The sequence below is a fragment of the Rhea americana genome, unplaced genomic scaffold (assembly GCF_003343005.1).
Source record: "Rhea americana isolate MKP2758 unplaced genomic scaffold, rheAme1 scaffold_42, whole genome shotgun sequence".
Classification (NCBI taxonomy): Eukaryota; Metazoa; Chordata; class Aves; order Rheiformes; family Rheidae; genus Rhea; species Rhea americana.
The window spans coordinates 2,894,989-2,922,885 of NW_028186557.1; the positions used below are offsets into that span (position 1 = coordinate 2,894,989).

At 34.3% G+C, this 27,897-nt stretch overlaps 1 protein-coding gene across 1 annotated transcript in view; it reads left to right on the forward strand.

Moving 5' to 3' along the window:
• The first annotated feature begins 215 nt into the window (after positions 1-215).
• The window catches only part of CUNH14orf39 (chromosome unknown C14orf39 homolog), a 30,459-nt gene continuing 2,777 nt past the window's right edge, over positions 216-27,897 (forward strand). The window contains exons 1-15 of the mRNA XM_085314993.1: positions 216-267; positions 593-649; positions 4,661-4,787; positions 9,252-9,341; positions 13,729-13,913; positions 14,406-14,448; positions 15,274-15,394; positions 16,558-16,652; positions 21,714-21,853; positions 22,295-22,374; positions 24,482-24,567; positions 24,666-24,730; positions 25,791-25,861; positions 26,950-27,107; positions 27,636-27,771. Coding sequence (XP_085171119.1) covers positions 219-267; positions 593-649; positions 4,661-4,787; positions 9,252-9,341; positions 13,729-13,913; positions 14,406-14,448; positions 15,274-15,394; positions 16,558-16,652; positions 21,714-21,853; positions 22,295-22,374; positions 24,482-24,567; positions 24,666-24,730; positions 25,791-25,861; positions 26,950-27,107; positions 27,636-27,771 — 1,503 coding nt within the window. The 5' untranslated portion in view covers positions 216-218. The remainder of the gene's footprint in view (positions 268-592; positions 650-4,660; positions 4,788-9,251; positions 9,342-13,728; positions 13,914-14,405; positions 14,449-15,273; positions 15,395-16,557; positions 16,653-21,713; positions 21,854-22,294; positions 22,375-24,481; positions 24,568-24,665; positions 24,731-25,790; positions 25,862-26,949; positions 27,108-27,635; positions 27,772-27,897) is intronic.

Sequence of the window (27,897 nt, forward strand, 5' to 3'; positions counted from 1 at the left end):
TTTGACTTTCGGAGAGTCCATTACCATTCTCAGTGAGAAGTTTAGTTCCACTAAAATGGTTTAGATAATGAAATCAAATGCAGTTACCTTTCCCCTTCTATCTTAAAATATATGTTTTTTTTTCCTTGTAATTTTGTCTAGTTTGCTTTATCATGAAACAAGGCTTTTGACTTTCTCTGTAAAACCCTGAATTGCATTTTTCTTTTGTAGTTTACACAATGAATGACAGAGTCTTAATGAACTTAGACAAACTTCTGCTTGAGTTTGGTAGGTCATATTATGTATTTCTGAACTATTAATTTCTAATGCAATACATACTTTAGAGTGATGTTTTAAGCTTTGAAGAGTTATACTAACTTAAAATGAGCAAATTTATAATGAGAATAAAGTTTTGATCTTTTGCCTACATGATGATTTGTTAGCTGTGAGTTTWTGGAGAGAGGGGCTAACTACAATTTAATGGTTTGTCTGAAGTGGTAATTTTAGCGTGTTAAAATCTTAATTACTATTTGTGCTATAAATATTGTACAGCATACATTTGTTTCACTGTTTATTATAGATATGTACGAAAAAATACTTATTTTCTTCTTAGTTTTCCAGCTAGAACAAAGCTCTTATGCTAAGGAATGCTTGAAGCAACAGATAAATTGTAAGTAATGATACACTGTTTATCAGACATTGAACACACTGCTTTTAATTCATTAGACCTGATAGATGTTTCGAGTTTCAAAGACGGAAGCAAGCCTAATAATGAAGGCTGTCCTATGTCCTGCTTTCACCCTACCTCATCTTTTACCATCAATACTCACTCATTCTCCCTAGTAGAGTTTGCTTTTGCCTTCCACTTTTAGCTGGTGGTGTTCAGCTGTCTCATGGACAGCCAATTTCATACTGCGCTATTTCCTGCTCTTACTCTGTAGCTTCTCACAGTCACTGGCAGTTCTTTGATTCAGCTGTGCTTGCTCAATACATCTGCCATTTGCCTCCCTTTCTTCCTTCACGTTTTTGTATTCTTCTCAAATTTGGACTTCTGCCTCACTGTTTCTTCTTTCTTTCTGTAATAATAAAAGTTCTCTCAGTTGATATTGCCTACTCAAGCCTCTTTTTTTTCCCTGCATTCTGGCAGCTTGTACTTTTTCTTGAAATTTCAAAACACTAAATCAAATGAGAAAGTCTTACTCCACATCATACTCTTTTCCCACAGGACTAACATACAGCATAACATTACAGGCTCAGATCTTTTTTATSATGCTGCTGTGTGGTATCACTCAGTTATGGGCCTGATTGTGGCAGAGAAGATTCTTCAGACAATCTGAGGACAACTCTGCTCATCGTTGGTACATTTTAAAGTAGAAATTGAAGCTTGTAAGCTTTATAAAAAAGAGTAGGGGATAGTTCTGGTCTGGTTGGTGTTCCTGTTGATGACAACATTCCTAATAATCTTGACAGATGTGTGCAAGCTCATATTTATAGGCTAAGAGGATTGTCAATATTAAATTGAAGTATCTTAAATATAAAAAAAAATCTGTMGCACTAATCTGGTACACTTGGAATTTTGTTTTAGCTATTTGGTCATATAATTGAAACTTAGAGATGGCATTTTCCTTAACATTTATGCAAGCTTACTGTAAATGCGCATGCTTTTAGGGAAAATGCAGAAGCTGCTTAATACCTTGCCATTGCTATTTGAAGGTTCAGATTAGAAATATCCATACATATATGAACGCACAACCGACCCTCAGTCTTTTTAAAGTTTAGGTTAAATCCTTCAGAAGCCTACCAGAAATACTTCCACTGATTTAATTTAGTCTCTGTGTAAGTATTACTTGGCAGAGGAACAGTTGTAGCATTCAGCCCCTGAATTTTAATGTGTGGGATTCATCTGGACTTTTTGGCTTGACTCCCTTTCTAATCAGTGGAGGGAAATAGGCACTTTTAGGGTGTGAGTCATCTCAACCTAAAGAGAGAGTTTAAAGTAGGTTAGATAGAGTATACTTTAAAAAATGCCTTTCTCTCAACTGAGTGTGGTAGGAGTCCTGGATGCCTGCACTGTAGTTAAGTGAGATAGACCTCATCCACAATGTCAATGCACTCACAAAGAATAAATAGAACAATAAATTGAAGAACTCACACTTGTCTGAGAAGTGTTCCTCTATAGAAAATACTATAGAAAATGTTAAGTGCCTAGCTTTGCATATATAATAGATACTTTCATTAAAACAATTTGAAGTTTAATGATTGTATGTAAGACCTGTGCTGAAAAATTTAATACTTTTATCTTGGTGAATCTCAAAATGTGGTTTGCAGTCTGCTTCCAAATACACTTCTTTCACAGAAATGAAGCGTATGTCASTTGTCCAATATGCCTTATACTAAGTAAAAACATATTACTCAAGATATTCATGATATTAAAGATAATCAGAATTACTCAAGATTACTCAAAATATGTTGTGAATCTTTTGCTTTTCATTTATTGATGTTTCTCCCTGACAGATATTCTTCTGTGGTGTAAATCTTGCTGGGATTGAATGTGACTATTAGCAAATGCTGTAAAACCAGGCCCAAACTTCAGGATGATCTGGAGTTCTAGAGCAGTAATTCACACAACCCAAGACACATCCCACGCAACTAAGATGCCCTTCCAAGTTAAACAGATGAGAAGGGCAGGAAGTCTGTGACTGAGACTTCTGCCCGGGGCCTCTCAGGCCTCCACCTTTGGCACACGGTGCATCAGAACAGCAATGATGGCAAGGGCTGATTTCGCACTAGCAGGTGTAGAACACTGTGTGAGACTGTAAGAAATAAACAGCACATGGAGTAAATATGCACACAGTTGTGCTTACTGCAGTGCTTTGCGGGCAAGCATGATAGCTCGCACAGCTGTGACTTGKGAAAAATAATTGATCAATTTGGATTCTACTAACTGCTTTTTAAAGAAAATATTTCCTCCTGTTATCTGTCTGTTGTTAGAAAAGGCAGAAATAAGAATCTATGCCTCCCAAATATCTTGCTGCTTGAGGATTTGTCATCGTAATAAATTCACCTCATAAATTAACCCCTRTTTCTGACTCAGTACATTAATTTATCATGCCTTACACATCTCAAGTTAGAGTAATTTACTTTTTTTTTGAATTTTCTCTGCTAGTGTTTCTACAAGTCATTTGCTTATATGTTGTTAGTGATGTTTTTCTTGCTGCCTTCTTGTAGTCAGCTTTCCAATTCAGAATATTTGTAATTCTGGACTTACATAAAAGAAAGCAAATGTTTAAAAGAAATCTTTAGCTCAGACAACTTTTGTATTTCAATCAGCTCCCCCAGTTGCAAGCATTAGTAAAGGCAAAGTACCTTACACTCAAGTTTGCCTGTATACCACTTCTAGTACCTTGGAGATGTATCTTTCTCTAGAAAAATGAGGGGTCAGCTTTAACTGCTAGTCACATTGCTCTTATTTCACCACAAATAGTCACTTTAATTCTGTGTAGACTAGGATGCAGAAACAACGTAAGATAATGTTTTCTCCATCCTTAATCTCATAATATTAAATAAAAATTAAGGTAACTCACCACACAGTTCAAAATCCCTCAGTGTTTGACTCTGTTGTTGCTCTATTTAGTTGCAGGCTTCCCACTCATCTGGCACTATCAAGACGTGTTTTGGAAGAAATTTTGAATCCTCCAGTAATTAGACTTATCTTTCTTCATAAATATATTGAAAATATGTATGGAAAACAAAACTGCTCCACGGTTACAGGATCTCTAAATGAATATCCTGTAATGAACAGTGGACAAATCATGTTGTCTTATGGACTGCATCCACATTTTCTCAGAATAGGAGAGAATGCAATAGTATCCTTTTCTGAAATAAAAGCATAAGAATGTTCATATCATAACTCATCACCTTTTACGTTATCCTTAATGGTTCTTATTCTCTACATTTATTTTTTACCCTCTGTGGGATCAAAATTTTTAGATTTCTTAAAACACCAAGTTTCAGCTACTTACTTCAGTAGATAATGTTTTACCTGGACTACGAAATATATCTCRTAACACAATACAACATCAGAGAGTGAAAAAGATACAAAGAAAATATTTTACTCATTTCTGTTTTCATTTGCTGTYCATTGCATATTGATGATGGCAGGTTTTGCTTTTTCAAAAGTCAGTTTCCATTGTTTTCAAGCATCTTTCACATGATGATAAAAGAGAGAGACATAACCTTTAAAAGAGAAGCAATGTGAATATGAATCAGCGTATCTTTTGAGAGGAGCTATAGTTTGTGAGACTGCTTTTAAGACTTAGAATTCTTTTAAATGATCTAGATTGAAAGTTGATGAAGTCTTTGCTGCTTCATAAAAGTAAATATTATAGCAATTCAGCAATTGTATTATATCCATTTTACAGGTTACTATATTAAGCAATATATGGAACAAGCAGTTGAAAAAAGTGGTTTCTTATCTTACAAAACACGTGAAATCAAATCTTGCGTATCCATGTGCAAAAATGCTGCTATTATCAAACTTCCCCTAGTAACATTGTAATTGTTGGTAACACTCGTATTAGTGGACATACTGTTCTTCTAAATCCTGCTGTTGTATACATCCAGAGTATTATATTTTGTCTGCATGGGTAAGACATACTTGAAAATATTTTTTTTATTTCAGTGTACACTGTAAATATTGTGGAAAAAAAGAATGAAATCGCTAGGTTGCAGGAAAAGATAGATAACAGCAACGATGCAATTGTTCGTTTGTGCAAGCAGAATGAGAGCAATAAGGAGAGCTGTAATAAGTAAGTATAATACAAGCTCAACTTTTATTTACAAATAATAAAGTCAGGGAAAGACAGTGAAAAAATARTGTAAAGATATGTATGTGTGTGGGCAGACAGGAGTGATAGTAAAGAAATCTTTTTAGTATTTTCCTAATGTTTTTAAGCTGTGAATCATGAGATGTAAAAGTTGTAGTATTATCTATCCCTTGATAAAGTACATTATARAAACAGAGGTTACTTTCTGTTTTAGTACTTTATTAGAATCAGTAATAATTTTCAGAGATCACAGGTGCCATCTCTGCAGCATGCTGATGAATTTGGACAGGCAGCTAATAGAAACATAATTTTCTTAATTTGCCTATCTGAACTTTATGAGATGTGAACAGTATTAAGAATACTTTCCTTGCTAACAASATAATAACTGTCAGTGATAATAAGGCTCCATTTTGTTCTGTTTTGTTTAATACTGAATTTGGCTATCTGAAATTGAAGGATCTTTCTACTCCTTTGCTCACAAACTGTGCTTTTTATTCTAATACATATTCTCTCTTAAGATAGTTCCATAACTGCCTGTGTATGTAGATATGAGCATACTTTTACATCAGATTCTGGTATAATTTTTACTGCTTTGAAACTGTTCTTCTACACATACTGTTCTGATGAATCCCCCAGTGTTCTTTGTAGACACATTTTTTTTATCAGATTATTCAGAGAAGGTTTAAATGTAGATCAGTTTGGGGCCTTAATAATTGGAAATTCTTCAAGTAAGTATTTGGCTACAAAGGGTTTCTCCATACTGGCATGGATAGTCTTGTTTTATAAAATGAAAATTTTAGGTGTGCTTTACCAAGATACCAAATCAGGAAAATCTGCATTTGACACTATAGAAAGTTTGGCCCAGATTTATGTAATCATCTCTTTTTCATTCTAGTGTTCATCTTTCTGCAGTTTTTTAGCTCCTTTACAGTTCAAGTGATGATCTGTTAGCAAATCCTATCCTATGTTCTTGCAATTCTATACAAAGATAAATGCTTCAAAAAATGTCTTCAAAATGTATTTGACATTTTTATTACACTGTAAGGTATTCTTTAATTTTAAGACACGAATGGAGAATGTGGGTGTTCCTAAAAATAAAAAGARAAGTGAAGATAGCCTCAGTGTTGTTTTTAGGTTTATTTTGAACTATTCAAAAAAAAGAGAAGAAAGATGGAATGGAATCATTAGTGAGTGGGGTGGGTATAGTGGCTAGCTGTTGGATCAGCTGTCATTCTGTACTGATCGGCAGCTTTAGCATAAAAAGAGTTAGGAAAAGATTCAAGCTTGGAAGGAAAATTACAATTTTAGTTACATTAAATACTTGCCTCTAGTGCAGTACAAAGTGAACACTTTGATAAGCTGCTAAAACTCTTCACACTATTTTCTTAGGTATCTTTTAAAGTTGCAAATCAACTGTTACATAATGCATATAAAGAAGTAAAGGTAGAACTGAGGGATCTGATCAGAATTTTACTCATTAAGTTCAATGGCCTTTTCTCAGGTCCTAAAAAGAATAAGCAATGATATTAATGTAAAGTGAAGAAGAAAGGCATGTAGTTTTCAGAGTGGGGGAAAATCACAGTGTTTGTATGCTAGTGCTTTTTTATATTGATTCCTACTTCTTAAAAATCTGATCCTTTTAAAATGYGTCTTTCTGCTGAATTTGCAACAACTGTGTGAAGTAGCATTTTCCAATTACACTTTTAATCTTCAATAACATCAAGCAATTTGTACCAATAATACTAAATTCCTGAATGGACTCTGCACTCACTTTCTCATTCAGCTTTTTTTGCTGGCAAACTATAATGCTGTTATAAATGTTGATTGTATGTTCTTGTGTTGTCTCGGCACCTGGAGTATATAATTTTTTGTTCAAGGTTATTGGACTTCTATTCAGCAAATTAAATGTCAGGTCTTTGTTCTTCATTTATTTCCTTGGTGGAGATTACATTAAATTAGCTGTTTCTGAAGCCTCTGTTTTATTCCACCTTTGGAGTGATTATCCAAGTGCACATTTGTACTTCATGTGATTGCGTGCCACAAACACTCCAGTTATGAACAAAAGTGCGTTCTCGCATCCAAAAATGCCCTTTCTTTGCCCTAGTCATGAATAAGCAATGCAAGGTGCATCATACATTCTCAGTTGCTTTTGCCTGTCCGGTACAGAATTACTTGCTTTGTTCAGTTGCAACCTTGTTCTGTATTGCCCTTTCCCCTCTTATTGTTGATTTCCATTCCTTTAAATGTAATTTTATTTTTGCCCCACATCTGTGCTGTTCCAGATTCACTTATCTCCAGCTAAAGCTGCACTTCAGTCCTTACAGACTCTTCCTTCTTCTGTCTCGTCAATCTGTAGCTTTGGTAGGATCTACATAAATGTTCCTGAAGTTGGGTTTTCTGTGTGCATCTCCTTAGACAGGTACTTGCACTCATACAGAGTTCATTCCAGGTGTTTGTGTTGCGTTAGAGAAATGTGTATTCTGGACAAATGCTGGATATATAGGACTCGAGAGAGAGGGTTTGTGACTTTTTTTAACAGAAGTTTCTGTGGCGGGAGCATGTAATTTTTTTTAAGAGGAAGTGAGATTTATGTACCACTCTTGCCCAGCCTGTTTATGTAATGCATAAGGAGCAGACATCATATGAACTTCAGCTCTCTACACCTCAGAAGTTGGCTACTGACAGCCTCTCACTGCAGAACTCACTTTCCCTTAGTGAGGGAAATGTTTGTCCCTAGCAGATACACCTATTTAGCTCAGTAGACTTGAGTCATTGTTTTGTTATTTCTGTCACCTCAGAACACATAAGTACATATAAGTCTCACTCCCTATCCAAAGGCTGCATGCACCAGAGGTTTCTGAATTTATTTTTCATCATCTCTAACTGAGCCATACCCTGGCCATTTGTTCAGTTACAACTTTCTGTTGAAATGTTTTTTCTTATGACTGCTATGGAAGGGAAGGAGACATCCATGCCTTAATGGCTCATGGTCCTTACTGTATCTTTTTTCAGATAGGATGCTTTTTTTCAAGACCCATTATCTGCTTCTTCCAAAGATCACAYCTTCATTTCACTTAAATCAGGAATATATTTGCCTGTCTTCTAGATTTCATACAGCCAAAGAAGAGGCATCTTGGCATACTTGGCATACATCCAAGGAGGAGGCATCCAGGCATAGCTGGATGTTGAGACAGTAGTATTGGTTTAGTTCCAGGGCACTAACTCCTTCAGGTATTCTCTGAAGTTACTGTGATTTCAGTACAAGCTGCAGCATCCTGCTGTAAGAACATCACTTTGATGGACTGCGTCGTAGCTGTCACATTACATGAGGCACTTGAAATGGAAAAAATAACAAAAAAATGAATAATTATTTTTCAAGGCAGTAGAGGGACCACGTGAGACCAAGAGGAGACCTAGGCTAAGGATTACATTATATGGACTGATTAATTTACTCTAGAGGAATCTAGTTATGAGCTGAATAGGCATGAGCCACTCMGCACCTCTTGCCAGGAGACAGGTTCCTGGAATGGGTGCTTTTATCAATGTAGGTGTAACATATGTAGCCAGATACCAGCTGCATTTTTTAGCTTCTAATGATTTTGCAAATATCATTAGTGTTTTTGTCACCTGACTTTTCTGTGAAGAGCTGAACATTTATACAGAAAGCGCCCAGTGTCACATAYACATTTTAAACATTCTGTGTTTGGGTACTAGTTGGAGTCCTTCCAATTTCACCCCAGGAAAACGTATGTGGACAATAACTCAGAAGCAGAAAAGAATGTTACCCATCAGCAGCTGAAGTTCACTTCTCCTCTGCCCTTCATTTTTTATTAACTGTTTTTCTGGGACGTTTTCCTGTAAGGGCAGAGTTTGAGGTCTGGTATTGTCAGTAGTGACTCCCAGTTTCTGGGCTATTTTACAGAAAGACCATCTCTTTCTGGCCATTTTCTGAGAAGGGCTTGCTTAGCCGATGGAGGAGATGCTGTGTTTGTGATTACTGCTTGCATTTAGGTATGAGGTAGGTGCAAGTGATATTTTTGGTGAAACCAATGCTTTGTTCATCACCAACAAGAGGAATGTATGTGTCTAAAGGGTTCACTGGTTTCAYTATTCCAAGTATTATGTTTTGGATTTAGATGTCCAACTGCTTAGCATTAGGCTCCAAAAATTTTGAAGCTTACTCTATTTCTTTTTCTAAATATGCTTTTTATTTTTTGGCAATCCTATACGTATTCTTTAATTTGTGACTTTAAAATCTTGAGAAAATAAATGTCTGCGTATAAAAGCTTTCTGTACTAAAAACATCTATGTTTTACTTTCAAAATATCAGATGAATGACTTGTCCTAATTAGCTAGCTGAAGTGTCTTCTTTACTGATGACTTCATTTTTAAATGCCTTTTTATTAGAAGAGACTATTTATATACCTTTTTTTGTTTTTTCCACAGCTGGAAACCCACTTACATAATTCTTAGCGAGTATGAAGAATATTTGAAAAAAGAAATGGAAGCCAGTCAAGAAGCTACAGAAAACGAGATGTATGTATGATCACATGAGATGAGGTTTCAAGCRTTAGTACTTATTAAGCAGCCTAAACTGATGAGCATAGATAATGCATTCTGCTTTAAAGAGAGCTATTGTTTCTGTAAACTTTTTAGGGTAGTAAAGTGACCGAGCAATTAAAATTACATAAATTCAGTTTACATTACTTGAAGGTCATTTGTTATTCTGTAGTTACTAATGAGAGGATAAAATATGGCTTCTACAAATCCCACTGCTTCCCAAATACCTACGAGAATTTTCAGGACACTGTTCAACTTGCTGCAATTTCAAGAAAAGTCCTATGAAATAGAGGCAATGAATGTTTCAGTTTTGATGGAGCTATGAAATGTCAGAGCTTATTAACAAGAAATCGATTATGTTTCTCCTATAAATGACTTCTTTTTTGTTGTTGTGATGACATACCTTCAAATATGCTGTAATATCAGTAGTTTCAGAGTAATATTCAGGTTCAGGTAGACTTTTTGGAAAATACTGAAGTTCTGTGTTTGCTCAGAAGCATCATTTGATTGAATCTAAGGTTTTAAATTAATTTATGCACTAAATAAAGTAATAATCAGATATATTCAGATAATTTTGTGGTTATCTTTATTTGTGAATATTCARATATTATTAGAACATTCAAATCAAGTTTTGGATACTTCTCTATATTCTTCATAATGCGCATAAGCATGCAAATTGAATATTAGATCCTGAAAAATAGGGTAAGTGATTCAGGAAAGCCTGATCTATAACATTTTAARATTAGTGGTGAGTAAGGTTCTAGAACTGATTCTACATTTTGAAGAGATCATTTGTTTTGTTAAAGAATGTTGTTGCAGAATGTACCTTTGTGTTTAGAATTTAACAAATAAAATTGATTTTCATTGTAGAGAGGCTGGCTCTCTTTTACTGATCTGTTTGGGAAGGAGTAAAGGTTGGTTTGCCATATGCTGACAGCAGGGCAGGTCTAGTTAAATGTCTGAATACCAWTTTTGAAGTGTAACTTTAGGTAATTATAATTGAAAATTTTAGGTTTGTTTTTTTTTGTAAGTGCTCTTTTTGCCGATTGTTTAAGACTGCAGAAATAGCATTAGGTGTCCAATAAGCTTTAAYTAACTCAGTGAGTAGTTTACCTGTTGTCTTCTTGTTCATAGCTCTATATTGGGTGAAAATAAGGCTAAATTAGCTTTCTGTTAGTATGTGATAAAGCCATTTTGACGTTCACCAATCCAAGCTGACAAGCCAGAGAAGCATTACTTTTAAATCGCTTCTTTAGTTGACCAGTTTCAATTGCAACAGGAGTGTTTGATTTAATTTGTTTTCCTGAGCTTAATTATTAGACATTATAAATCATAATATGAATTTAATTTATACATTTTATAACAATGGTCTTCAGATAGTTCTTTCAAATATACTCCCTCTGTACTGAAGCATTTGATAATTTTTTCCAAAAGAGTAAGATGTGCATTCAGCAAATTCTAAATAAACAAATCAGGAAGAAAAATAAGTACTTTTAAAACTTAATATGCACAATGCCCTGTTAGCCTGGCATTTGAGGACATTCAGTACATATTGCTTTAGATGGAAAAATCATTTTAATTTGCATTTAATTAGGCTCTTATTATGGAGATTTTAGAAATGTTCCACATTTCTTTATTATTATTAATTTCAAGTACATATAAGAACATTTAGTACTGAAAGTTAATCCTGAAAATAAGTGATATGAAGAAGGAAGAAGAAATAAGCGGCTATTCATATAGTGTTCAAGGTTTTTTTTGGCTATTGCCCTTTTCCCACTGATATGAAATTAAAACTTATGCTAATGACTTTAATGTACTGCTGAATGCTTAATAGCCAGTGTTTAACTATGGTGACCGGAGAATGTGAATTGCTTAGAATAAATATTAAAAATAGTGACAATTTCTTAAGGCCAATACTTATACTATGTACAGCTATAACTACTAATCTGTGGAAAATGTGTTTTGGGAAAAGTATTCTTTTAAAGTTTGAAGATGACTTGATATTTACCTTATTATTTTCAAAGTTTGAAATGTACAAGTCATACCTGGAAAATTTGGTACAGTAATAACTTTTTAGAGTCACAAGACTCCTGTGTTGAAATGCAAATATATTAATGTCCCATTTAACACAAAACTTGAGATGTCTCAATTCCTCGTTTTCACAACTTTGAATCATAACAGTGTTGAATTAGAATTTTGTTCCTCTGAACAACTGTTTTGAYCTTGAGTCAATTTAACAGAAACTGGTGTCTGGAGTACGGTTTTATTTGAAAGCTGAGATYATTTTTTTTCTCCTATGATAATAAAGATTTTATTTTTTATTTTTATTGTTTTGGGGRTATTTTTTTGTAAGAGCAGAAGCTTCCACTATTGAGTTTGGACACAACTTTCATTCTCTTCCRTTGTCTGGCCTAGCCATAGGGCAGCCAGAAATGTCTGCCTTTCAGCCTTATTGTATTTAATGATTTATTGGAGGTTATGGTGAAATACTTTTTTTAAAAAGGAATAGTATATGCTTCTCATGTAATGAAAATGTTCCTTAATGTACGCTTTATTAATGCTGCAGGCAAACAAGTGGATTTCTGGCTTTAGTTTAGAAACATAACTTGTTTCATAAAGGAATTTCTGGCTAATCTACATGGGTGCTAATAACTTAATATTCTAAAATTTCCCCTTCTCTGTTGTCACTTTTACCGTTTCTTAGAGCATTACATTTTGTTCTACTTCAAATCTATGATTTTATAATGGCATATTCTAGTCTCAAGCAACTTTGTATAATATTTCTTTCTCATAAATGATGAGCCTGCAGTAACAATACACAGTAGATGCCTGTACCTGTGATATGTGTTTATTAACATGCACTAGCTATATAAATTCTCAGCATAGAATTCCTGTAATACATTTTGCATATGCTCAAATTTATCTTTCTTCAAGAATAAGAGATGTATAATACCAACATTTGAAAAATGATATAATTTAATTTCATTTAAGCAGTTAAGCATTTAATTTCCAAGGCAGAAAGAAATAAAGATATCTGGTGCTGCTTGTTATTATTCAGTTTTAAAAAGCATTAATAGTTAACCTCTTGTCTGTGTGTGAAATATAGACTTCCTGCAGACCTATCTTTACATCACCTGCACGTGACATTAAGAAACTAGAACCAGTTCCCTGATGCATTGTTAATTACTCACTTTCCCCAAAAGATATTTCTTTTGCCCTGGAAAATACCTACAATGAAAGTTATACTCATCAGCATTATTGGTGTACATAGAAGACTCATCATAGAATCATAGAATCAGTAAGGTTGGAAGGGACCTCTGGAGATCATCTAGTCCAGCCTCCCCTGGTTGATTCATTYGGCTGATGAGACAGTTGAATAGTTGATCTGTCATTTGCAATCTATCCTATAAATTCCTTGCCTGAATAGGGAAACAGACCAAGGAAAGTCTTTTCCAATGCAGTTACTGTCACTGATTTAACACATGATTGTGTGCTACAGCACTTTTCTTTCTCATCTTTCCAAACATGCTATTGATTAATTTTCAGCTTTATGTGATGAATTGCATCCAATTACTTGTTATGGTATTTATTTGTTTTTATAGTGATTTCTACAATAGCCATTTTAAACTTCTAAAATGCAGTGAATGTTTATTTAATGGGTCCTCTTAATTGATGCTACCTACTTTATTCATTTGTAACTATGTACTCACATAATGTCCATGAATTATATTAATGTAAGATTAATTTAGRGGGCAGTCTTAAAAGGAACTGAGCATTCTGGCTCTTTGCCAGCTAAACATTTRTGTGTTTGCTTAACCTTAAGCATGAATAATCTTATTGTTTTTATGTGACTAATTTACCTGTTTAAGGCTTCCCTGAGTCAGATACAGGTTGCTCAGCATTTCCTTGGAGGCAGCTTTTACTTAAGTGATGCATCAGGCTCCTCTAAATAAAGGATATGAGGCCAAGTTCTCTTTTAGTGTAAGTTTGATACAGCTCTACTGAAATCAGCAGAGTTGTGCCAATGTAAACCAGCAAGGAATTTGGGCTACTCTGAGTTTCGTAATAATTACGAAGAGAGTAAAAACATTTTACGTCTGCAAAGTTGCCTTTGAATATGGTATAATCTGCATTCCTTTCAGGACAATGAGGCCTGACTGCTTTTTACATCACAACTGTATTCTTTGTTATGTGCAGTATAATCTTTGTTGAAAATAACGGGAAGAGAAAAATTAGGGCCTAATAGTGATATACTGAGCATAATCTCACAATCTAATTGAGCTGATTCCATAAATTAATACTGTTTTTCCTTAGGAATAATAGCTTCATGTGAAAAAAATTAAATGATGTGTATTTTTTATAGGAAAATGTATCAGGATTACATAATTCAGTATAAAGAGATTTTGAAGCAACACCATGAGAAATATTCCGAAACTCCACTTGCACAGGAATAYTACAGAAAAAAGAAAGAGCTTGAAGAAATCCAAAACAGAATTTTGCAACAGTCTGAGAGATATAAATTACAAGAAGATGCTTACTTGGATATTGGTATTTTAGCATTAATATTGTCGAGGTTTTAACARTAAATCCTGGTGTAAACACTGGCATGCACTGCACATTAAAAGTACTGTACAAACACCAACTAATTAATTTTTCACAGTATGTCTTCAGCTAATGAATTTTTTTTCTGCTATATTTTTTTGAGAGAGAAGATTTTGAACAAGRATTTAGAATATGCGTGCTAATACTTACTCTTCCAACCCATGAATCTAAGGGSGAGAGGTTTGCCATTAGATTTCTTGGGGTAAAAAATGCCTTAATAATAAAATTACATTAGGTCTAGCCTCTCAAAAGTCTATTTCAGTGTATTTTTRTAGATTTATTTTCATGCTTTTTCCATGGTCTTTCTCTCTATACTGCTATTTCTGTTAAATATACGCTAATCCAAAGATAAAAGCTCCCAATCTATTAATTTATYGTACATTTGCTAGAAAATTTGATTTGTGAATTAATGTTCTAAAATGAAATTTATTTTTGCAGAGCCTACATCTTTTAAATCACTTCATGACTGGGCTTTACAGATGTATCCTTGTTGTGTAGTGTTTATGCAGTTTAYGGTGGAAAAGTTTATATCTACCTTTCACAACTTTATATTAAAAAGTGTCGTAATTATTTACAGGTTTAGGTCTAGAGTGACAGCATAGGTATTTTCCTATGAGAAAACAGAAGGCCAAATAATAAGCTTCAGTTAAAGTTTATGGGAGCATTTTGGGTGAAGAAAAACAAATCTCATTTAATAGCATATCAGTCAAAATGCTCCATTAAGGAAGAGATGACTAAGCAAAGTTAGATTTGAATATCTGCCTAGGAAATGTAAACTTGTCAGAGCTTCCTGTACATCTAGCATTTGCGCTTATGGGATAGAGCTGCAGGGGATTTCTTAGTACACCTAACCTGAAAAAAGTAATGTTACCGCAGAGACTTTTGTAGCATTGCTGAAATTCCTGTTCCTGTAGCTTTCATAGGATCAGAACTTAAATTGAATCCCATGGCCTGCATGGAGATAGCCCTCATCTCCTTGATTCACCAAGTTCAYGAGTGACCCTTTCTGCTCTTTTCGATGAAGAACTATTTCTTTGGCAAATTACTAGAAAAAATGGGAGTTCCTCACTAACGTTTCATTTATTACATTTTTCCCATAGGATTTTTACCCTATGAGCAATCCAGCGTCAGTGATTGTCTAGTGGGAGCTTTRTCCTCCATTTTCCTACAAATACAATTTACATTTGATAGGCTTTGTAAAAGGAAAGCTTTTCAATAAAATGCTTAGAGGGAGCTTAAGGTTTAGTATCTTTATTCTCTGACATGATTACATTTTTTGTACCGTTTATATTCCTTAACATGAAAGTGCTTCTCTGAGGCAAAAAGCACAGGAAATTTTAAAGCATGCTGCAGTTGCTACACAAGAATCAATTGAATTTGAAAAAGAAATAAAAGAATTAGAAATGAAAATTAATTATTTTAAAAAGGTAACTGTGTATTTTAATTCTATTTTATATGCATATTTTTATATATATACCATTAGATTTTCTGAAACATAAAAAATGTAATGAATTTTCAAGCACACAGATGAACAGGAGAATTCCAGAATTAGTAATTATGTTTCTGTAGCATCACATATGTTTTCTTAGGGAAGAAGAGTCTGTGAACGTAAGAGCTCTTAAAGCTTGCTTTTTATTGACCTCAGTTTACACCATCATTTCCTTCAAGGCATTGTGCCACTGTGACTTCTGTAGTAGTTCAAGAAGGCCAGATGATATTCCTCAAAATATAGCAGTGCCCTTCCTTAATGAGCCCCAGGGCTTGAATGCATTGCTGTCAAAGATTATACTAGTTTTTAGAAGGTTCTGTTGATATGATTAACTAAATGTGGTTTGCAGCAAGAGTCACATAAATTCCTATTTTTTAAAAAATAAATGTGAGGATAAATAAACCTCAGAGGTACAGCCTGCTGATTTAAGGCAGGACATTAGTATAGCTCCAATGACAAGAAGAAATGCTCCTTCCAAAGTGATAATCTTTCAAAAAAGGACTTCGTCAGGAAAGCACTTCGACCCACTCCTCTACTAAGAGGTCAGCGGTCTCTCCTAAGCCTGAATACCAGTCTCCTAAAGGTTTTGGTAAGTTTTTATAGTATCACAGCTGGCCACTTCTTCCTCTCTGGACCAGATGATCAAATATTCCAGTTATAGCTGTGTCAGCCCTGTCCACTGCAGCCAGCCTAGTGCTGACAGAAGCATACTGTGCGCCAGTGGTTGTTTTTATTTATAATTTGTAATTATAGACTGAAGCTCCCAATGTGGTAGGTGCTGTATAAACATAGAGTAAAAAGGGATGAGGTCAGTTAATTTGTGTCTATTAAGAAGAACATATAAAAAGCTGCTTGTTCTGAATAGGTTTGTAGTGTCTATGCACAAAAACTTCTGTGTTTATTCCGGTTACAGTTGGTCCAACAACAAAAAAATTGCCCCTCTCTTCAAACCTTGTTCTGCTTGTTTCTTTAAACTGTTGTGGCTACAGAAACAGTGTTACTATATATTGATTCATCAGTTTTAGGAAACATTTGCAGCATGTAACCATAWTTTTTCAAGTTTTTATGATGTTGATGTTTATATGTTCTTTACCTTTTCAGACATTTGAAGGGACTACAGAAGATCAAAATAATTCAGAAATCATGGAAGGAACAAATAAAAAAAGTCTAGAGAGACCAAAGGAGGTTAAAGAAAGGTACATTTAAAAACGAGTTATTTTTCCATGCTTTTATCTAGAATGCCAATTCAGCATTTACGCAAAAACTATAACAAACACAAATTGTTGCTATGATAGTGATTGTCAGGCTTCTCCGGCCCTGGGCAGGTGATTTAATTATGTAATTTTAAGAGTTTCGTATTTCTTAGGGTTTAATAAAAAATGGTCGTGAATTTTGATTCTTGAAAGCAAAATGTTTCTGGAAACTTACTGTCCTGAAGTATTTTATACAAATCTTTGTTCCTCATAGCTACTGCTTAGAGCATTATGTGGATAACTTTATAGGTCTGGAATACAGCTGCAGTGACTATGCAGTCAGAAATAAAATACATTAACTCTGCTAAACAAATATTTGGTCAAAAAGCAATCAGGTTCCAAATGACATTTGTGTTCATTTCTGAACTGCTAAAGAAATTTAAAAACAAGCATGAGTGAAAGTTTCACAGACAGGATTAATGGCTTAGTAAATTAGTCAATGGACAYTTACAACTGGGGTTCACTTTAATTGGAAATCATTTACAAGTGACTGAAAATCACCATCAGCATCATCATGCACTCACCTGGAATCCTTGTGAGTATTGAAACATCATCCTTAGAGCTAGTGCCATTAGACCAAATTCCATTTGAAACTGAAAATATATCCGAAAGACTTGGTTCAAGTGACTTTACGTTTTGTKGTGCTTGAAAAGGAAGCTTTTTAGGGTTTTAAATTAGCCATTTAAAGCACTGTATGTATAGAAATGTGTCATTGTAACTATCCCTAAGRTCCTTTCCACATGGACATTTTTAAATATCCTCCTATAGAGGATATTTTTCAAGTGATTAACTTTTTATGGGTTATAGCCTTTCATCAGTTCTATTTACATATATGTGCTTTTCTTAACTGGCAAGACCTCAGGAATACAGGGAAGCAAGAAATCCACTGAGATGTAAGAATAAGTAAAAAAGGCTGGAAACTGTCCTATGGAATTTCAAAGGAACCAAAAATATACAATCTGAGGGAGGAGAATGCTAATTAAWGAAATATTGTAAAAGACAGAGAAATATTGTAAAGACAGAGGAAATCTGCTCRGGGACTGAGGGTTTGAGAAGCTCCCAGTCAAACCTCTCCTAGAAAGAGTTTGTGAAGGGCATCTTGCTAGACCTGCCAGTTCTGTGTCTGCCTCTGTGCCATGGAGTCTTCAGGTGGTTGCACCTTCACCAGAAGTTGTGTCTTGATCACATAGAGGTAGATGCTGTTACTGAAGCAACCATGCCATGGCTTGCATCATGGTTAAAAGAAGCTGCAAACATTTTACATTATTGTAACCCACATTTCTCTAACCTGCATGTACGCATTTACCTGGTACAGCATATGAGCGATAGTATCAGACCATAATCTGATTATTAATTAATCTGTTTTGCCTAGAGTAAATTTTTAAGTTTATTCATGTCAAAGGTATTCACAATATAAAGACTTGTGGCAAAAGGTGTAAAATTGTTTTTAAAAATCCCTATTTGGCATTAGTGTATTAAAAACAGCATTCGTGAAATCAGGATTGTCATTTGCTAAAATCACCTTTACTAGAAAGCATAGAAGTAGATAATTTGATTAGTTATTGATGTTAAAACAGATATATTATGAATCTGTGAATATGATCACTATAAAAACAGAAAATGTACTAAATTATATATTTTAATTATACTTCTGAAAACCTAAATTATCTTATGTTCTAAATGAGACATTTTTTGCTAATACTTCTTGGAAAGCATATTCTATAGTCATACGAAGTAAAACCTTTGCAGATGCAAGGCAACATACATATATGTAACAGTAGAATATGGGTACCAAAGGCAATAGTCTCTTGCGAGCTGTTCCTCRGTCACTACAGGATGACTCCTGAGCAAAGGCAGCTTTATGAAGAAATGAGACATATCTTCTTCTGCCACAAAAGAAGTAAAGAAAGAAAGAATTATACTGTGAATCTCCGTGAACTGAAGCAGAACAGCATGAAGAGAAACCAGAAGCATCAAGGGAAAGAACTAAGCAGAGCAATGAAAGCACTGAGTGGAACAATTTACAAATTAAAACTCATGAGATGTTTTACAGAGCTACAAGACAAGAGCCTAACCTGAAGGTTATAGCTGATGATATATATGTTTTTATTTGGACAGGAGAATGTCAATGGTAACTGTTTTTTTTAGAAAGCTTGGGACATTTCAGTTTGAAGCAGTTATTGCTGGCCAGCTAGTTGTCAGTTAGGCTGGCTGCAGAACAGAGACTCCTCTTCTCATACAAGCTGTTTTTTCTAATTAGTAGGCTTTCATTGTACACCAGTTATACAGAACAATTATCATAGTTAAAATTACCAAATCAAGGGTTCTTATGAATCACTAAATAGGAACACTACATAGCAGCGCATTTCTGTTTGAATTTTAAAGCCAGTTGAACTGCTAAGTTACTGGAACTCTTTTGAATCTCTGGTCTTTATTTCTTAATTAGAGATCATATTTATTATGTAGAAAGGCTGAAATAGTAAATGCTTTGGCACATACCATGTTCATTCCCTTTGCTTTTCTAAAATGTTCGAGAGAGATTTGATTCTGTTATTCTGCAAATTTGTTCCTTCAATTTGATTCTATATTTTAATTCTACTTCTGAATACCTAAAATATCTTGTGCTCTAAAGGAGACCTTTTTTGTTAATATTTCTTATAAAGCATATTCTGTAGAGGGTTAGTGCCATTCTTTCAGTGTCTTTGTATTATGAATGATTACCTTTAATGACCAAAGGGAAAAAACTTCATAATATAAATCTTGGAAAAATACTTATAAAACTATTTCTGGACTTCTAAGCGCAAATATATATGAATAGTCAACACTGTGCTGAGCAAAACTTCATAGGTAGTTGTTAGGTAATTAATAACATTATAGGTTATTAATAATAACTTTATTATTAGTTATTAGGACAGTTAGTCATTAAAAATCCTACTTCCTAAAGAACTTGCTAGCGTGCTTGTGACAAGAGTACTGAATACAGCTTCAGTAAAAAGCCCTGGTAAATACCACAGTAGTCAGTGTGATTCTTCATAGGTATAATCAAAATATACTTAAGTACAATAGTAAAGATAAAGCCATATTCATCTTTAGGCTTCATTATGTAGGGAGAAATTACTGCTAAGGAAATGCAATGTTATTTTGACTTAGGAATATCTATTTTTTTCTTTAATTTGCAACTCAGTAAAAACCAAAAATATTATCTATTTTGCAATATCAATCAAAATAAAGATTTTTTTATCTACTCAGATGTCTACTAACAATGAAGTAGATAAAGAGGACAAATGATCTTTCTTGTTGCTGCAGTTTGACTTCAGCCTGCAGCTTGATTTTTTTTTCTTTCAGTCGTTATTAATTACGTCAGAGAAGGTGCCTATGAGTTTTTTTTCTTTCAATAGTGTTTTGGGGGAGGGAAGGATTTAGAGGTATTRTATATACATTAAATTTAACTGCAGGCTTTTTTTGGGAAGGTATTATCACTAAAACTAAAAAACAAACAAGACTCAAACTCTTAAGTTTTTTTTTTTTTAACTACTGTTGATATAGTCTTCTGACTAGATAAATGTAGAAAAACTCTTTATTTCATGGCAGGCAAATATTTAGAAATGTGGTGAGATGTCTGCTAGATTTTACAAAAACATACAGAAAGTAACTCCAGGAACTTTTAAAAACACCATTTGGCAGCCTAAGGTCTGTAAAAAGCTACTTGATGGCAATCGAACTTGTAACCATCAGCAACAGCCTTGTTCAGTTAATTCACTATTGAATGGTGATTGTGATAAAGTGGCTAGAGAAGCCGTTCGGAGCAAAAGGCGAGTAAGCAAACTCAGCCAGCGTTCTGCGCTCAGCTCCGGTTTTATCTCTTCTTGCTTTTAAGCTCTCCACATCCAGTCTTGAAGAGATGCCATTCAGATGAACATCTTATTTCCTGCAGTACTCATTCTTGACACAAGCAACATCTGTAATTACTAAGACTGGAAGAAATACAGGAAAAAAAACCCCATTATTCCTGTTTTATTTAATTGATATGTTGGCTGGTATGTGGTTTATGCAGTTTGTTAGGTCTCTGAGTCTAGTACAGCACAAGGCATGTATGTAGCTCTACAGGTGAAGATAGTCCTTTTCATCAGAGTTATTTGTTTGAGATGCATTCATTATTTTATGTAATAAGAGTTGCACAGATATATTAGTTTAATTTGTTGTTGGCCAATATCTTATTCACAACTTCTAGTTTGGTGTTGTTTTACCAGTAGCACTGCTAATTTTGCTCCATACTACCGTATAAAGTGCATTCTGCATTTTTTCTTGCTTTTTATTTAAAAAAAACTTCAGTAAAAAAAGAACTTGATTCAAATCTTCAGTTGTTCTGACTAGTATTGCTTAGTCAGCCATAAATCAGACATTGTAGCTAGAAGCACAGTGGCATCAAGCAGGAATGCCAGAAATAGAATAAAATAAAACTCCTTATTTTAAAAAGTGGTAAATGTTCTTGTGCCAAATAGTCACTTTACCTTGCTTTGTCCTGCTAACTTCTGTATCTGTGCTATAAAAGGCTATTTACCCTACGTATATAAACTTGCAAGTGAAAGCACTTGCTGTAGTTTTCTGTTTTGTGTGTATACAGTATGAGTATTTCAGACAACCTCAGGGAGAGAAAAAGTGTTTCTAAATGTGAAAATGTGATTTTAGGACTATAATAATGGTTAGGGTACTTTTAGTAGTTGGGATTTTATACTTTTATAGTACTTTTCTTTGATACTGATAAAATTCAAGCTGGCAGTGTTTTTATGGTTAGCTCATTATTACTTCACGTCTTCTGCTTTGAATGACATTTTCTGTCTGTTGTTCTTTAAGGAAAACTTAAAGGTTTATGTTTTACTGGAGCTAAAAGAGGTAGAACCTCCCTGGAAGCATGGATCTCCCTTTAAAACTCCATTTACTTGAAGCAGTTGGATTTTATGATTTCCTGTTTTTTTATAGTTATTAACTATTTTTTTCTTTTAGGATATTTGAAGCGAGTGAACATCCATCCTTGTTAAATGAGAAACATCAGCTGTATAAACCATTACATCTCCCTTGCATTCCTCAGAAATTAGTCCAATCTGTACCGACTATTAGATTCTCTATGCAACGGACAGAAACAGGTACAGTGTGTTTCTAATTATCTTTTTTGTGAGGATTTTGGCTTATCTATGAAGTAAATGAATGGAAACCATGATAATAAAGCAGGTTCAACTACTTCTACTGTGCTTTTTGGCACCAGGCTTTCTACAGCAGTTGAATACTTAGCCGTCCTTATATTTTGAAAATCTTCTGTGTCTGATTCCTCTCTCATCTGTGCAGTGAGGAAAGTGATGTATGTGATAATGTAGTGTCAGAAAGATTTGAAACCTACCTTTAGCAGCATTTGTAAATGAATATTTTTTGTAGTAAATTGCTTGATACTTGCGTATTCTGAGATACCTCTCTTTACGCTATCTTTTAAGAGGAAAGTTTATAAGCTTTGTTCACAAATTCTGTTTAACAATGCCATGCTTTGGATACTTAGTACTATTAACAATATTAAATAGTATTTATTACTCTAGGCAGAGAAGAAAACGAAGAATCTATGCAACACTCAGTGGTTGCTAGCAGTTCCTCCAGCCACGCAGAAAATCAGGCACAGGTATGCAGTTCTCCCGTTGGTAAAAATGTAGGATTGTCCAATATGTTTTATATGCCTGTTTAAATTTAAAATACATCAAATATATCCAGTGCTATTATATCTTACATAAAACTTGTTAACACTGGAACCAAGGTGCTAAGTCTTGCCTCCTTTAGTGTCATTTCTAATTCAACTGGAAATGTGTATCTTATTACAAAATGATATATGCTGTTATGAAGTGAGACTGATAGTCTTATTAAATATTCTAATATTGGTTCCCTCTCAAAGTTTGGGTAGACAATTTATCCAAATCATTTTGTATAAAACTTGTTAAAGCTTAGAATAACCTATGTAGATTTACTTGATTGTATGTAGCAAATTTTTGGAATTTTAATACAGCACCATAATCTTTCATTACTGAATAATCATCAGTCATCTGCTCCGTAATGAAGGATTTCATAAAGGACTAAATGCGCAGGATGCTATACAGAAAACTTTATGGTCAACAGCTCAATTCTGAAAATCAGTCAGGAAAAAAAAAAAAAAAAAAAAAAAGCCCGGCTCAGAGGAGTCAAAACCACTGGCAGCACTGCTGCGTACACTTGAGGAGTCTGCAGCTGCATTTTTTTTCCTTCTCATAAAACCTCCAGCTCCTGTGGCACTTTCTTGAAAAGTTGAAAGTTCTGCAGCTTAATATCTTAAATACTCTAACACAGCAAAACAATCCAGAAACAAAGTGGAGGAACAACATGCATAGGTATAAAAACTGCTAATAAAATCTCGTTAACTGCAAGAGCTTTCATAGGCCAACAGATTAGCAAAGTATAAAAGACATACTCAGATAAGGTAAGGCCATAGAAGATAAAGTATGTTCATTGTTTGCAATAGTTTTTGCTGTGCAAAAGTTTGAGGACGTTTTCATACAAAAACCTTTATTTTTAAGGTACATTTCACTGGATCTATTTTAACCCAAATTTTAATGAACAACGTTTTTCAAGTAAAAGCTTACAAGAACCAGTTGTGGTTTTATTAGGAATTTCAAGGACCTGAAAGATGAAGTGGGTCAATCACTAAATGATTTAGGATAGAGCCTGTGATAGAAGGAAAAACCTTTATAAGATAAGGCAACATTAAGGGCAAGGGCTAGATTGAGTGGAGCAAGACCAGAGGAAATATCAGACAATTATGATTGGTGAGTGACTGAAAGAGTTGAACATGATGAGGATGAAGGAAGGGCTGTTGCCAGGGTAATCCAGAGATGAGAATGGGGAGGTAGGGTAGGACCTAGAATTGCATTCAGGAGAATAGTGGAAAGCAGTAAGTCAAGGTTAAGGGAACTTTAAGAAAGGGTGATGGCAACAAGGAAARGAGGATGGAGTCTGAGGAAAAATAAAAGGAATGGAGGAAAGGAGGTTGCTATGGTTCAGAAAAGGAGTGCTATAAGCTACAGGAGCTGAGTGGCAGACAGATTCTGAATACCCAGCCCTTGTGTCCCCCAACTCAAGTTAAATTCTGTTTGATATGTTTTACAAAAAAAAAAAAAAAAGTTCCCTGTAAAATAATGTGTTTCTATTGCTGAGGCATAGATTTCTAGTGCCACTGTGTGCCCTTAAGGCACAAATACATGCTATGTGTGAGAGCTGGGGCTTCTGATCTGATGAAAATCTGTAAGGAGGGGAGTGTTTTTATGTCTCCTGCAGTTCTGCACTCCGCACAGGGGATAGGCTTACTCATGTGCATACCCACTTTGGCCTTTAGAGATAGAAACAGGCCTGGCTCCAGCCCTTTCTGTGTTGTCAAGCAGGAGCAACCTGACTGCAGTGGTAGAAAACATGACTAAAGTTGGTCTATTACGTAATATTACTAGTAAGACTAAAAAGTTAGTTATTTATCCCTAGCCATTAATGGCGTAAGTGAGACTTTATCAAAAACAGTACAAGTGGTTTTAGGTATTACACTATAAAAAAGTTCAGCTGGGGGTAATGCAAAGAAAGGCAAAAAACATAGTTATGACCCCTCAGCAGAGTTTAAAAGAATGAATTTGAACTGTTTAAGGGGAAATCAGAGCAATATTGTTGAAGTAAAAATTTCATAAGCTACTTCAGTTGAATTTTTTCCTGTGTTCTAGATGGTTATTGGCAATGCAGGGACTAACAGTCCACAAATTGCTGAACTTTCATCGATAGCAAGCCTGCAAAACCAAATACAATTCAGGTAACTTTTCKTTAATAAAGTAATTTTCATTATTCAGATTTAAGATTATGGAAATAATTGCCATTCAGACAAACAGTAGTGTTGTTTTTGTGTTTTAGACTGGTAATTCCTCCAAAGCAGATGACTCCTAATGAACAGTTTGAGAGTGAAAATACAGTAGTAGGTAAAGTACCACTGACATTTTTGGATAGGATGAGCTGTTATGCTATGCCAGATAAAATAATTATGATAGAGAAAAATATAGGATTTTAACTTTGGTATTAGGTGGACTACCATTTATATTCCTTTTCTACCTTGATAAGTTAGTTAAACTAGTGGGTATAGCAGGCAGGCAAAGACCCAATTTAAATGGGGGTGGAACTGAGCAGTAGCCTACTGATGTGGGATGCATTCTGCGTTGGCTGGTGCTAATGAAAGGAGCCTCCCAGCATCGCTCATAAATTACCCTCTAGTCTCATATTGCATGGATAAAATGAAATCCAGTAAGAGTCTACCCAGAAAAGGAATGAGAAAATGCAAAGAAAAGGGTGATAATAAACTAAGTAATTTAGAAATCTAGAAGCATCAGAATAAAATTACTAAAAATTAGGGTTAACTTTTGAAACAGAAACAAAACAGAATGGTTACAAATGCACCTGTAATTCTGAAATCGCAAGGCACTCAGCTTTAGTTTAAATACATTTTTTTACTTATATTGCCAGTTTAGGTCTGTGTCAAAAATTACAGTCCTTTTTTATACATAGGATCCTGATAATACATCCTGAGACACAAGACCTGAGCGCACAGTGCATGAAACATTGTGTGGCCTGAAAATTAGGGAAGAAAGCCTGGTAACATTCTCATTTCCCATCTTGGCTTTAGCCAAGATACACTTTGAGATACACTTCATCAGTCTCATATGAATGTGCTTTTTATATTGTTTTCACATGGTTTCTGTTGACTGGTATTAGCACTCTCAGAGAGCAAAAGCTAGATTAGAAGAATATAGCAAACAATATGAAGTAACCTAAACATTACTTTAACAATAGTGAATAAGTGGTAGGAAACTATTACGAAAATGGCCGCATAGTGGGTTATTATGAAAACCACAGGCAGAACACTTCCTTATCAATAGCAATGCTAAGTTAGTGAATCTTTTTCAAGGATTCTTTTCCACAATGTATTTTTTATTTATCCATTTAAAATGTTGTTATGATGCAAGCAGTGCTGATTTCTTTGTATAGCAAACCAAGAGGCCAAATGTGATGATAAAGAAGCAGAAGATGAGTCAAAGGATTCTTCATACGTACCTGAAGTAAGTGAACCATTTCTTATGTAATAAAGAGCAGTCAAAGTATCTCGACATATTTTAATCTATTGGTAAGACGTAAGTCCCAGGAACTGACAATATGATTCATTGTAAGGCACTCAACAGGTGAGAAGCCAGTTTGTGCTTTCTGATTATTAATATAGCACTCATTGCTCTTGATCAAGTCAGTGTTCTGCGACTTTTTATATTCCCTCAACTACTGGGGTTTTAGKACAACTAACCTTATGCACATAATATGTTTTTGTATAGAATTGGTAGATATTATTTTCATCAATGTGAGTTAAGATGCAGAGGGACATTTTTCTAAAATGTTTGCATTTGAAACTCCTTCTCCCACAAACTGAAGTAGACAGGCTTTGTACTTGTTACAGAATCTGTATGGCTGCATTTGCGCTGCTTTTATGAACTGTGCCTGAGTGTGAGTTCAAGCTCACAGCACTAATATATTTAAGCCAGTTGTGTGTACACCTTGCACATACAGGTTTATATCAAGATCAAGTTTGAGATACTCCTCATCTTCTGGGTGACTTGTTACAGACTCATGCCTGCAGGCAGCTGATGGAGAAGAATGTTTTTAAAACAACATTCAGTCTAATGGAAATTGCTCCATGGAATTGAAGTGTACATTCGCATTTAACATTTCTTGAAAGAGAGAAAATATCTCAGTCAACTGAAATATATTCTATGGTGATGTTCCTTTATTTCAGTAGGGAATATCAAGAGGGTTCCAGTGTGACTTTAAGCATTATGCCAACCCATAACTTAGAATGAGATCTTTTATTCAAAAACAATATTTTCAGTCACCTCACAAGTTTCTTTATTTTTGGAATGAAAATTTTCATGTATAGTTTCAATCAGAAGTCCATATTAAATTAGCTAAAATAAGGTTACAGTTGTAACTATGGTGAATACAGAACATTGATCATGTAATTAAATTCCCTTTATTTTTCATCAGAATGAAAATACCTAACTAACTCTAAAACATATAATGAATATATTTATAGATAAATAGACTACTGATATTTGGAAAATTATATCTGCTGTGAATATTATTGTATGTTTCTTTTTAATAGGAGGTACATGCAAGTTTTAAGTCAAGTGAGGATAATCCTGACACTGCAGAAGAAAGTGATGAACATTTTCTAACAGCATCTGAAACACCTGTATTTTTAAGAACACCTGACTCAAAGGAAAAGAAAACACAGTTCTCTAAAACACCTCCATTTGACTTGTATGATTTCAGTTTTTATTTAGATTTTGTGACTAAAATTGTATTGATGTTTATTTTATAAGCATTTACTTTCTTTCTGAAAGATACTATGGAAAGACTTCTCTGGAAAGCTCTTCTGAACATACTCAGAATTTTTGTGACTTATATTAGGTAATTTATTAGATTTCGTTCTTAGAGTATCATTTCTGTTTGAAGCTATTTTGAAAGAAGAGGACTGTACTCAGTAATGTGTGAGATATACGTTCTTTGTGGCTCCTTTACTCAAATTGTTTCCTTCTCCTGCAGTAATATTTTTTTACACCAGTTTCTATCCTTAAATTGTTTTCTTGGCGTATGAGGAGAAAAGGAAGGGAATTAGTAAAAGCACTTCACTTCTTTACAGAGTAATACTGCTTGTTGTGTTTTGCAAGAAGCAAGTATTGATGGAAGCTGTAGGAATTTAGGAAAGTGACAAAACAGAAAAAGAAAAAAAGCTGCCTACATTACTTTCTTAAATTATTAATGTAGTTTCTTCTTTTGTCATTACAGCATTCATAATTCAGGTTGTGAAGAAGCAACACCAAAATTTCCTGCTTTCTTTTCTCTCTTAAGCTTCTCCCAAAAGTCACCTGGATTTAATTTGTTTGATTCTTCTGTGTTTGGGGCAGAAAATTCATCTGATGAGGTAAAAATGAGTGCTTAAGAACATTAAATTTCCATAAAGCAAAACATGCTAGGAAAACAGCATTGACAATGAATGAGGTTTTTCAGACTTGTTATATTTTTACCAAATCTTTTTTTTTTTTTTTTT